At 44.0% G+C, this 13,270-nt stretch overlaps 1 protein-coding gene across 1 annotated transcript; it reads left to right on the top strand.

Moving 5' to 3' along the window:
* The first annotated feature begins 10,402 nt into the window (after positions 1-10,402).
* LOC141652754 (small ribosomal subunit protein eS19y-like) lies at positions 10,403-12,888 on the top strand. The gene is made up of 4 exons (XM_074460348.1): positions 10,403-10,649; positions 11,168-11,258; positions 12,318-12,501; positions 12,600-12,888. Exons 1-4 carry the CDS (start codon positions 10,554-10,556, stop codon positions 12,673-12,675), a joined length of 447 nt encoding a protein of 148 aa, XP_074316449.1. The 5' UTR covers positions 10,403-10,553; the 3' UTR covers positions 12,676-12,888.
* Positions 12,889-13,270: the final 382 nt, after the last annotated feature.

Here is a 13,270-nt window from a genome sequence, read left to right as displayed (position 1 = left end):
CGGGTGCTAAGCCGACCGCATCAGCTAGTACTGTCCAGGGAGGTGGGCAGAAGACCAGTGGCAAGTTGTTCATGATGGAGAAGAAGGCAGCTGAGGAGGATGCGCATGTTATCACCGGTACATTCCTTGTTAATGGTATTCCTACGTTTGTTTTGTTTGATTCGGGGGCTTCTCAATCGTTTGTGTCTTCGAGTCATGTAAAGCAGTTGGGTCTGAGAGTATATGAGTCTGTTAAGGAGCAAGTTTTCATACCTTCAGGTGAGTCTGTATCGTGTGGGAGGTTGTTTAGAGATGTATCTTTAATAGTTGGGCAAGTCGATTTCCCTGTAGACTTGCTAGAGTTTCCTTTTAATGGTTTTGAGATGATAGTTGGGATGGATTGGTTAGGAAAGTATAAGGCTAAGATAGACTGTCATCAAAAGAAAGTGTCCCTAAGAGGTCCTAAGGGTGTAAGTGTGTCTTACCGTGGGTTTCTAGTCAAACCCAAAGTTAAGTTGATTGCAGCGGTCACTTTGAAGTCGTATCTGAGGAAGGGATGTCCTCTGATTTTGTGCCATGTGAGAGATGACCGGATAGAGAGCCCGGCAGTTGATGAGATACCAGTGGTGGGAGAGTTTGCAGATGTCTTTCCAGAGGAGATTCCGGGGTTGCCACCGAAGAGGGAGATAGATTTCACCGTTGAGTTGAAGCCGGGGGCGGGCCAATCTCTAAGGCACCGTACCGTATGGGTCCTAAGGAGATGGAGGAACTTAGGAAACAGTTGGATGGTTTGATAGAAAAGGGTACATTAGACCGAGTGTATCGCCTTGGGGAGCACCGATTACTGTTCGTAAAGAAGAAAGATGGGAGTATGAGGTCGTGCATAGATTACCGGGAGTTGAACCGTGTGACGATAAAGAACAAGTATCCTTTGCCAAGGATAGATGGCCTGTTGATCGGTTGAGTGGTGCAATGGTCTTTTCTAAGATCGATTTGAGGTCGTGGTACCATCGGTGAAGATTAGAGATGTGGACATACCGAAGACAGCTTTCACGTCGAGGTATGGCCATTATGAATATGTGGTGATGCCATTTGGGTTGTCTAATGCGCCGGTAGTGTTTATGGATTTGATGAATAGGATCTTTAGACAGTTCTTGGACCAGTTTGTAGTGGTGTTTATAGATGATATCTTAGTCTACTCTAAGACTAAGGAGGAGCATGAGGAGCATTTGAGGATCGTGTTGCAGACTTTGAGAGATCATGAGTTGTATGCTAAGTCGTCTAAGTGTGAGTTTTGGTTGGAGAAAGTTGCTTTTCCTGGGGCATGTAATCTCTAAAGATGGGGTAGTCAGAGATCCGGCGAAGATTGAGGCAGTGACAAAGTGGGAAGCACCGAAGAATGTCACGGAGGTTAGAAGTTTCTTGGGTTTAGCTGGATACTACAGGCGGTTCGTGAAGGATTTCTCCAAGATAGCTAGACCGATGACGGCATTGATGAGGAAAGAGAACAGGTTTCGTTGGGATGAGAGTTGTGAGACGGCGTTCCAAACCTTAAAGGAGCGTTTGACCACGCTCCCGTCTTGGCATTGCTGAAGGGAGCGAGAATTTCGAGGTCTATACAGATGCCTCAAGAATGGGTTGGGATGTGTGTTGATGCGGAATGGTAAGGTAATTGCCTATGCTTCTAGGCGATTGAAGCCTTATGAGGAGAATTACCCTACTCATGATCCGGAGTTGGGTCTTTGGGTGTTTGCTCTCAAGATTTGGAGACATTACCTTTATGGAGCAATCTTTAAGGTATTTTCTCGATCACAAGAGTCTCAAGTACATCTTCACGTTGAAGGAATTGAACATGAGACAGAGGAGGTGGATGGAGTTGATTGGCGACTACGACATGGAAATCATCTACCATGAAGGGAAGGCCAATGTAGTTGTTGATGCTTTGAGTAGAAAGAGTGTACATTCCTTGTGTACAGCTCTATCTTTGATGAGGCCGAGGGATGAGGTAGCGAGCTTTGGGATTCATATGATGCGAGAAAGGAGATGCTATGGGTGATATGACAAAGACATATGGAGTTTTATGATGACATTCGGGATAAGCAAGCTTTGGATCCTAAGATGGTGGAGTGGAGAGAGTCATGGAGAAAGGGACAAAGGTGTCCCGCTTTTCTATTCATACAGATGGTAGTTTGAGGTTTGATGGTAGGTGGTGTGTTCCTAATGACGAGGAATTGAAAAAGACAATCATGACAGAGGCGCATTGCACACCATATTCAATTCATCCGGGTGGAGACAAGCTTTACAAGGATTTGAAGAAAACGTTTTGGTGGCCTGATGAAGAAAGAAACAAATGAGTTTGTGTCCCGTTGTTTGACATGCCAGAGAGTTAAAGGGGAACAGAGAAGACCACAAGGTAAGGTTCGGTCTTTGGAGGTGCCTGAGTGGAAGTGGGAATCCATTTCCATGGATTTCATTGTGGGTTTACCTAAGAGTCAACAAGGTAACAATATGATTTGGGTAATAGTGGATCGGTTGACCAAGTCACTCACTTTGTTCCAATGAAAGATACATGGACTAAGGCACAATTAGCTATGGCCTATCGAAAGAACGTGCTTAAGTTACATGGAGTCCCTAAGGACATAGTGTCCGACAGAGATGCGAGGTTTATATCGAGGTTTTGGAAAGAGTTGCAGAATCGTTGGGAACACTTTGAAGATGAGTACGATTTCATCCTGCGACGATGGGCGACGAGAGAACAATCAAGACTTTGGAGGACATGTTGAGAGCTTGTGTGATGGATTTTGGTGGTAGGGGGAGCGAGAGGTTGGACTTGATAGAGTTTTCTTACAACAACAGTTATCACACCAAAGATAGGTATGGCACCGTTTGAGGCTTTGTATGGGAGGAGATGTAGGAGTCCGATCTGTTGGGACGATAGTCTTTGAGGCAAAGATGGTTTTAGGACCAGAGATGGTACATGAGATGGTAGAACAGATTAAGATGATCGAGAGAACGGATGAGAGCACCCGGGATCGACGAGAAGAGTTATGCAGATCTACATCGTCGGGACATCGAGTTTCAGGTTGGGGACAAGGTTCTTCTGAAAGTGTCCCCTATGCGTGGAGTTATGAGGTTTGGGAAGAAAGGCAAGCTAAGTCAGAAGTTTATAGGGCCTTATGAGATCTTAGAGCGAGTTGGGGAAGTGGCTTATCGGTTGGCTTTACCGGCTGCGTTGGAGAGAGTGCATAATGTGTTTCATGTATCGCAGTTGCGGAAGTATGTGAGTGACCCGTCACATGTGTTGGAGGCAGAGAGCTTAGAGCTGGATGAGTCTTTATCGTACCTTGAGGTGCCTAAGCAGATTCTAGACCGAAAGGTTAGAAAGACCAGGAGTGGTGAGACCGTTTTGCTTAAGATCCTTTGGTCTAACCACGAGACCGAGGAAGCTACATGGGAGGCGGAGGATATCATGAAAGAGCGTTACCCTTTCCTTTTGATCAGGTATGTATGGTTACGGGGACGTAACCTTGTTTCTTTTAGGGGGGTAGGAGATGATCGCGAGAGTTTTTAGGAGTTTTATACACCTTTTATATGTTGTGTCGGGATGTTTGTCTTGGGTTTGTATCATGTTTTTGTTTGATGGTTGAGTCGGGAATGTTGAGGGAGTACCTTTGTTTTTTTCGTGGTTTGAACTTCGGGGACGAAGTTCCTTTTAAGGAGGGAAGACCGTAATACTCCGTATTTATATGTCTTGGGGTACTCTATCGAGTAGCCCTTACTCTGTCGAGTAAGGGTATGTTGCGAAATAAAATAGTTTCGACTGTTGGGCACTCGATCGAGTAGTTGGGGCACTCGATCGAGTAAGGGGGTACTCGATCGAGTACCTTGGGTACTCGATCGTGTGTCCGGTTTCTGGGGGAGTTTTCTCGGGTTTTGTTAATTACGCGATTAAGGTATTTAAACCAATTCGTCTTTGTTCTAAATCACTTTTTACTAAACCTAAAACCTGTTTAAGAGAGAAAGCAACTTGTTCTTCTTCCTTATCGCGTTCTTGACAATTCCCGGAGTTCAGACGGTCGGTTTGCATCGTAGTTCGTGTCGTTGGATTCCTTGCGTCGAGGGTAAGCTTTTAACATAAGTTTTATAATGTTTTGATAAGGTGGTTGAAACCCTAATTTAGCAATTGGGGATTTTATGAGTAGGAATTGAATGGTAGTCTTTATGTGTTATGTATGATAGGAGGAGAATTCGTAGAGAGCCGTTTTGAGACAATTTGTAGATACCGTCTCGTGTGTGTGCTTTCCGGGTAGGATTTCTACTCGGTATTAGTCCCATAATGGGATATTGGTGATATCTTTGTAATTAGCTGATTGATATGATGATTGTAATTGTGATTGTGATTGTGGTTGTGTTCGTTGATGGCTCTCGAGATGCGTTCTCCGAGTGAGTGGGGTCACTTGCAGGAGTGATCTCACGCCCTAGTTTCGCCTTCTGTGGAACCCGCCACAGAAGGGATGTGCACATTAATGAGCGGGGTTATCGCTCGTACGATGAGCGGGCTTAGGTGGGAACGGCTGCGGTCCCCCATCGGCGAGGATGGTCCGGTGGACGATCGATGATTGAGACGGTTGGTTGGTGTGTGTGTGTGTGTGGCGGTTCAAATTGCTATTTGTCTTATTGTTGTTATGTATATTGATTGTGGGATTAGTACTGACCCCGGTGTTGTTTTGTAAAACCTGCGGTGATCCATTCGGGGATGGTGAGCAGATATTGAGCAGGTATAGAGATGATACGGGGATAGCTGGGATGGCCACGACATGACGATAGAGTCTTCCGCTGTAGTTTAGCTTTTATTTACATTTCAGTTGAGAACAAACAGTTTGAATAATGTATTGCACTTTCAGTTTGGTTTCGAGGATTGTATTCCTTCATTAAACTATTTATAATAAACGTTGTTTCTGTTTTGTCTATTTGATTATCGTACCTCGGGCAACCGAGATGGTGATGTCTCCATACCTGAGTGGTCCTGGTAAGGCACTTGGAATATGGGGGTGTTACAGCCGTCCCCATAGGGATAGCCTAAACACTACCTACCAAAGTTTACAAAAAAAGAAGGAACAGCAAAAGGGTACAGACATAAGACATGAAGTGCCAAAAGATGGCAGGGAGGAAAGGCTTAATAATTGGTCCCCGAACAGCTGAAGCTATCCGAGATGCCGGGTGAACCTCCGGTGACGACCGCCCGTCTCCCTATGCTCTGTTCTTTTCGCCACCGCGACATCAGCAGATCATCTTTGGTAGGCGACCCGAGTCAGACGGCGACTTGACCTCACCGCCTAGCCCTCTCAGCTTCCTCCTTGGCCGCCTTCGCCTTTTCAGCATGGGCCGCCTTCTCCGCGGCCTCCACTTCCTCCTTCTTCACCCTTGCCTCCTCCGCAGCCTTCTCTTCCGCGGCCTTCACCTTAGCATCAAGCTTGTCATCAAACAGCTCGTCAAATCTACGCACGGGAAGGAGCCTTCAGAAAGAGCTCTCCGATCACTTCCCCGGCGGCTTCTTCGGCCAGTCCCGATTGGGCGCACATGTTAGGGAGGAGGACGCTTTGGAGCGTCTCAATGTCCAACTCCCTCTGGGTGATGATAGCCCTCGTGTTCCGAAGCACCTTCGCCTGGGCCCTAAACAGGGACTTCCATTCGTCCCTCTTCTTAGCAGTGAAGTCAAATGCTTTCGGTCGGTCACGCTCCTCCAAAGATCTTAGCGGCATCGGCCTCCCGGCCTCAACCTTGGCTCTCTCAAAGAAGGACCGCCTTTTCGCGTCCTCCCTAAGTTTTCGCTCGAAGGACCGCCTTTTCGGCCTCAACCTTGGCCTTCTCGGCTTCCTTCTTCGCAGCCGAGCTCAAGCTCCGAGCCGCTCAAGCCGTGGGCGACTTCGCCATGACCTTTTTCTGCTCTATAATATGAGCACCGGCCATATCAGCCCACTTCGCCAGCATCTTCTTAATCTGGGCGGGGGAAGACTTCGGGGAGGAGGAGACGACGGCGGCATCTTTAGCACCCGTCTGCGCAGGTCGCTTCTCAATACGCTGTTCAGTAGGACCGGTAGACGGCGGCGGTTGATCTACAAAAAATTCGGACAAAGCATCCATGTCAACGTTCATTGACATGCCGGAGAGCCTGTCATCGAACGCCTAATGAACCAAATGCCTAAATCAACCACAGGTTAGATCCGTACCAGCTTGGCCTTCTTGGCCGGAAGACCCATTTCTTTGCTTTGCCTCGGTAGCGATGGCAAGGCGCAGCATGCGGGCAAAAGCTGATCTCTTTCCTCTTGCGTAAGAGAGGAGATTCCTCTGCCAATGTGACCTCCTCATCGGTAATATCGACGATCACCACCGTCTCCTTTTGGATTGCAGGGATTGGAGGTTGAATCGAAGTTGACGCCGTCGCCGCCGAAGACGTTGCTTTTTCGCTTTTCGGCGCGACGTTACGCAACCTTCGCCTGGGCCGCCGTCACATCAAGGGCCTTCAACTGCTGATCCATGAGGTCGTTTGGCGCCGGTCTGCGATCACGTGTATCGGCCTTCGGATGCAACTCAACAACGTTCTTGTCCTTGTCAAGCCCCATCTTCTTGAGGATTTCCTCAGACGGATCCGGCCAAAACGGTCTCAAAAAAGAAACGAAGCAAGAGTTAAATAAAAGAAATAAATCAAGGTTCAAAAAAAGAAACATTAAAAGCAGAGATGGGCCTCACACCGACCCCACTCACCCTGTGCTAGGGCCGGTATGAGGCCGACGTGGCAGAGCGGCTCATCTTGAAGAATGATCTGCGTCGGGGGCATCCATCCCTTCGGCGACCCATCCTTCTCAGTCTCAAACAGCTTCATTGCCCGCCGTTTGTCCGCATTAAGATGGACCTTCAAGGCGTCCATCTTAAGCTTATGCCGGAAGACATATTTCTCACGCTCCCCTTTGCTCTCGCACCGCAAATTGACGCGGTGCTGGAAGGACCGAGGCATGGATAATCCCCTAACCTCAACATATACCCACCGTGCCTTCCAGGTCCTTGCAGAAGTAAGCTTAGGGACGGTGATATAACCTGGCTCGGTCAGATGCTATACCACCCCTTGCCACCTTGAACATTCAAAAGGTCATGAAGCCGTGAAATAGGTTCACCGTTGGGGCCTCCCCTTAAATCGGCATAGCCACACAAAGCCAACAATCGTCCCGATGGCCAACGGATGCGGTATGCCACACGCGTTCATTGCTTTAATTATGGCAAACGTATGCATTGAGAGGAAACCGAGCCCATACTCCGTGTCTCATGTATACGCCGATACAACCCGGGAGGGCAACAGACGGCCTGCCCCTCTTTAGGAATAACAATCCTATACTCCCTGCCAAAGGAGAAATGATGTTCGAAAAAGTCAGGACCAGAGCAACTGGCTAACTTGTTGGAACAAGCACGATCAGGGCCGATCTTACAGGCGTCGCCGTGATCCAAGAGATGCGGCCTCTCCTCATCAGAATGAGTCCTTTCCTCATCATCACCGTCATCATCACCGTCATCATCACCATCATCATCATCATCCGAGAAACCATCCAAATACCGATCATCAACCTCGGGAGAAGGAGACCTAGGGCCCCGGACCTTATCGGGATGACGGCGAGTGCCTCCTCCTCATCAAGGCGCGACGGGGAACCCCCCGGCGCAGGATTACTAGGTCCGACATCAGCAGAAGACATGTTCACAACAAAAACTTAACAATTAAAAGTTGGAAAATTTGTTTGTTTACCTTGGGAAGAGTGTTACGCCGAGTAACGCTTCAAAGACTAGAGAGAAGTTTCGTCAAAGAAAACTAAGCGAAAAGAAGAAAATTTTTTGAGAGAATGAATTTGGAAGGCCAAATTCAGGGGCTAACTCCCCTATTTATAGGGCAAAGCCCACTCAAATCCGACCAATCAGAGCAAAGCCCATGAAGCGTCAACCAATCAACACTGAGACACGTGTCAAGCATGCAGCCACGGAATGTCAATCGTCACAACAGTTACCAATCTTCTTTGACACGCTACTTGGCGGAATGCCAATCGACGTATCTTCTTCAACACGCTCCATGTTATCTACTTGCCAAACGGCCACCGATCAACCAAGCTTGGCGAAAGACCGTGGGGCAATCAAAGCATCCGCACTCTCAACCTTGGACCCGCCACGCCGACACCTTCTTTTCCACATTTGATGTCCATTACACATCCATGTGGAGGGGGATATGGTACGGCCCGAATGTAAGCAAGTCGGGAAGAGGAAGCCGGGGAAGAAAATGCAACTTGCGCAGAATACGCTCAACACTCATCGAAGGTCCATACCACGGCATAGACTACCCTAGGGGCAAATTGATGGGGCATATTCTGCACCCGCTGACCGAGTCAACATATTGAGCAAGGTCAAGGATCAAAAGACAAAGAAGTCAACATGTTAGACCGCCTAACCGACGCAACTTTGTCGGCCGATCACTGGGTCTCGGCTTGCTAGGCAACTAGCCAGCCGGGAGACATATCCGCGTACTCATATCCAAGACCCCTCGGCATGGAGTCAACAGGCCCGCCGGCCTGCCATGGGTCCCTCGGCCGAGGGTAGAATGTACTTTCCACCTGTTACGCCACTTGGCCCACTTGGCCACTACGTGACAAAAGGTGAAAGTCTATAAATACTCCACTTCTCTCATTGAGAAGGGGATCCACAATCTAACCTAAAACTCACTATTCATCCGTATAAACTCCTTATCTCTCTATAATATACTTTGTCAAGTAACACACAACTTAATCCCTTTAAGTTTACTGACTTGAGCGTCGGAGTGAGTACGCTCGGTGCAAAGCCGAGCCCTCAGTTTGTTCATCGTTTCAGGAGAGACCGAAAGGAAGAGTCGAGACAAGGAAAGACATCATTTCACCAAGCTTACGTGGTAAACAAATCTGCTCTGGAATTACACCCGGAACAGTAACATTTTTTTAGGTGGGAGAAAGAGCGATAAAATGGTCAGTGTTATAACGGAAATTTTTCATGATACCCTATAATTTTGGTAGATTACACATAATACCCCTAATTTTAAGTTTCTACATATAATACCCTTGTGTTTACTTTTTTTCATAACGCTATTACTCCTATGAGTAACTACATGAGTAATTGAGCATGCCATGCTATTTGTGTACCTAAATGTTAGTTTATTAAATAAAATATAGATTTAGGAATTAGATATTGAACTGTTTGTGTAATAGATAACAAAAGAAAAAGGCGTCCCCAAGTCATAAGAGTAATGGGCTTATGACGGAAAATGTCAAATGGTATTCTGAGAAAGAAAAAAGTGAACACAAGGGTACCATTTGTAGAAACTTAAAATTAGGGGAACCATGTGTAATCTATCAAAGTTCAAAGTTACCATGAGAAATTTCTAATATTATAATGATATAGTTAATTAAATTTTCATTTAAAAAAGAGAGATATTCGTACCAATAAAACAATAAAGGGGGAATTATTTTTAATTGTTATTTTATTGCCACGCCATCAAACTTAACGTCCATTTAATAACCTTTACATTAGGGGGTACCATGGGAACCTCAAGGGTATCGTAGGCAGATTCTTAAAAGTAGGGGTAACATGGAAAATCTGACAAAATTAAGAGGTACCACGGAAAATTTCCGTATCTCAATTATGATTTTTTTTTTTGAAGAAAAACAACGTACAAATATTAATGAAGAGTACTTGATCATATTATTAAATTTAAATATAACTATTAGATATATGAGTAGCAATTGTCCGTATTCGGTATTCGGGATCTGGTTGGATGTCGAATTAAGTGGAAAAAAGATAGTGTAATTCTGAGTATGTTATTTGTCCCACATTGAAAAATAATGCAGGTCAGATGAATATATATTACGTATAAATAGTAGAATTGTCCCACATCAGAAAAATAATCCAAGTTTGGTGAATATATTACATATAAATAATAGAATTGTCCCACATCGAAAGATTAGTATAAGGTAGGGTGATTATATGATTATAAATAAGAGTTAACCCACATATATATTAATCTTTTAATATGTAAACCAATCATTAGACATAGAATGTAAACATTAAACCCTTATAACGTTTTTTTTTTTTTTTGCATTATAAATAAGTTTATTACCCCGTTGCAACACACGGGCATTCAAACTAGTTAAGAATAATGATACTCGTAAAATTATAATTAAAATCAAATAAACAAACATTATTAAAATGGCGTTTATCCAATCTCTGTGACCATAAATCGAACTCAAAACCCCTATAAACCCGTATTTTTTAAATCCGTGACCTAGACCAGCCCGTTTGTGAGATCTAATTGTATTGGACAACTAGCAACAACATAACTGGCCCAAACAAAAACGGGTCCCCAAACACTTAAAACCCTAAAAAACAGAAGCCACATTTAAACCCTGTCGTCACCTCTGAAAACCTTCCTTCCACTGCGCACAAACCCACCTCCCAACAAGTTTCTAGAGAGAGAGAGAGAGGAGAGAGATAGAGAGAGGGGTAAAACTGTAAAAATGGAAGGAGCAGTAAAAGTGTCGAAGGCTGTGAAAGATGTTTCACCTCATGATTTCGTCAAGGCTTACGCCGCTCATCTCAAGCGCTCCGGCAAGGTCTACTTTCTTTTCCTTTCTTTTTTTAGTTTTTGTGACGGGTATTTTAATCAAATTTAAACAAATGCTAAAGCCCTATATAGATTAGAGTGCCGTATATTCCCTCCGTCCCAATCATTTGTTTACCTTTTATTTTCTTTGTTAATAGTATTTTAATCAAAGTTAAACAAATGATTGGGATGGAAGGAGTATAATTCTTTTATCAAGCGATTTAGATAATGTATTCTTTTGTCCCGGTCATTTGTTTACTTTTGAGTTATTTTAATTAGAGGTAAACAAATGATTGAGACGGAGAGAGTGGTTGAATGGAGGATTGTTATTATAATTGTATAATTGTATATTTGGTGATCGATGAGAAATGGACTTATATTTGTTTGGAGGAAATGGGGATGATCCGATTAAGGTTTTAGAATGTTTGTTGGCAGTTGTATCGTCTTCGTCTCATTGTTTTGTGTTGGTAGCGATATTTGTAGCAATATTCGTTGTAAATTTTAGTGTTTTATGTGTTGGTTATGTAGATGGAGCTCCCACATTGGACCGATATTGTGAAAACTGGAGTTCACAAGGAACTTGCTCCATATGACCCTGACTGGTACTACATTAGAGCTGGTAAGTCTGCCATTTCGTCGTTCATCTCTTGCTAGCTTCATCTATTACGTGCTTAATTTCTATGGATTCCTCCAAATAAAGGAGATCGATTTTAGTTCTTGTCTGCTTGGACCCATTTTCATTACTGCTTACTTTGTTGAAATTTGGATTAGTTTCTTATCCATTACCCCATTGTTGGTCTTTACTAATACCGTAACTTGTGAAGAAAACCACCCATATATTCCCACATGTGAGTGTCCCACATTGATAAAAGAGGGGAGGAGTTACCACTTTATGAGGCAAGGGGCTTCTCCCTCTATTGCCAATTGGTTTTAGAGTGGAACCTCCTTGACCTTATGAAGCGGACTTTCTCTCCTCCATTTGGGTACGGCCCAGGCCCGTTGCATGATTTACCCGTTGCATGATTTAACATAACTGTCAGTTAATTGATCACAAGTGACAAGATTTACCTCGCTTATGAACTCATTAAGCTCTTCTAGTTTCATTGTACCAAAGAGTCGAGCATTCTTATATTCATTCACATATGCTTGTTGAGTTACGCCATCTGGTGATATTCCCTGAAATGAGAGGCTTTGCACAATTTGTAAGATTTCATTGTGCCTGATACCTGTTTCAAAATGGGTTGATGAATTTATATGTGAATTTGCCGACAGCAGCTGGTTTAAGCTACAAGAGTTACTCGCTTTTGAACTCATTAAGCTTTTCTTATTTCATTCTGCCAAAGAGTCTGTCATTCCTATATTCCACATATTTTGCTCCTTGACCTGTGCCATCTGTGCTATTCGCTGAAAGTTGCCTCGCTTATGAACTCATTAAGCTTTTGTAATTTCATTCCGCCAAAGAGTCTAGCATTCTTAAATTAACATATTTGTGCTCCTTGACTTGTGCCATCTGGTGCTATTTCGTAAAAAGAGCATGATTTGTAAGATTTCGTTGTCCAATGACTCTTTCAAAATTAGTTGTCAAATTTAATGTGAAGTTGCGTGCAGACTGTGTTTAGTCATACGATGGAGTCCCTGCTGTTTGTATTTACTAATATTGTGTTCTCCTCGTTTGCAGCTTCCATTGCTAGGAAAGTATACTTGAGGGGTGGAATTGGTGTTGGTGGATTCAGGAGAATTTATGGAGGAAGCAAGAGAAATGGGAGTCGCCCTCGTCACTTCTGCATGAGCAGTGGCTCTGTTGCCCGTAACATTCTTCAACAACTAGAGAGCATCAACATCATCGAAATTGATCCTAAGGGGTGAGTTGGCTATTCTAACCAAGGTTTATGTACCTTTTAACTGTAATCATATTTTACTAATGAAGAATCTTCTAACAATTTCTTTATCGTTTTTTTAGTGGGAGGAGAATCACATCAAGTGGCCAGAGAGATCTCGATCAAGTTGCTGGCAGAATTGGTGCCGATGCCATTTAATTCACTAGCTGTATGTCCATCTTCAGTATTGCTGTTTCAAAGCACAAATGAGATATAGATGTAGACTGAATTATTGACCCAGACCCATTTTTCTACCTTATGGCCTATGTTAAATCTTCTTGTTTTTGGGTTCCAAGTATTAGATTTCGACCTCTTTTTGACGATGCAAGTTTTGCAACTTCAGTTATGAAAGTATCAACTTGGTTTCTTTCATTTGCCTTTATACCGTGTTATTCAGTAAAAGGGAGGCTTGGTATACGAATTGGTAAAATAGTACGAATTCACTCATCGGTTCAGTCCAACTCAACTACCTGGGGACAGACACAGACGGACTAGACAGTTAAGTAAGTCATCACGCCCAATCACTCGTCATTGCATTAACTAAACACTGGTTATTTCGCGAAATCCTGATGCTTCATCAGCTACTGCATTTATAAAACTAGATCAACAACCATGCTTCGCTTCAAAATTGAAAGATGTATTTTAAGGAATTTTAAGAGAAAACCCTAAATTGCTGGATCTGCTGTTGTCCTAATCATGATTTAATATTGACCAAAAACACAAGTTTCTATAGTCAACCTTTGGTATTGCCTAA

The sequence above is a fragment of the Silene latifolia genome, chromosome 4 (genome assembly GCF_048544455.1).
Source record: "Silene latifolia isolate original U9 population chromosome 4, ASM4854445v1, whole genome shotgun sequence".
Lineage (NCBI taxonomy): Eukaryota > Viridiplantae > Streptophyta > Magnoliopsida > Caryophyllales > Caryophyllaceae > Silene > Silene latifolia.
This window is presented reverse-complemented; position numbering and strand designations above follow the sequence as displayed.

Coding starts and splice junctions, on each gene's coding strand:
- LOC141652754 (XM_074460348.1), top strand. CDS start 10,554: ATGGAAGGAGCAGTAAAAGTGTCGAAGGCTGTGAAAGATGTTTCACCT. Junction 10,650..11,167: donor ATCTCAAGCGCTCCGGCAAG/GTCTACTTTCTT, acceptor TTGGTTATGTAG/ATGGAGCTCCCACATTGGAC. Junction 11,259..12,317: donor CTGGTACTACATTAGAGCTG/GTAAGTCTGCCA, acceptor CCTCGTTTGCAG/CTTCCATTGCTAGGAAAGTA.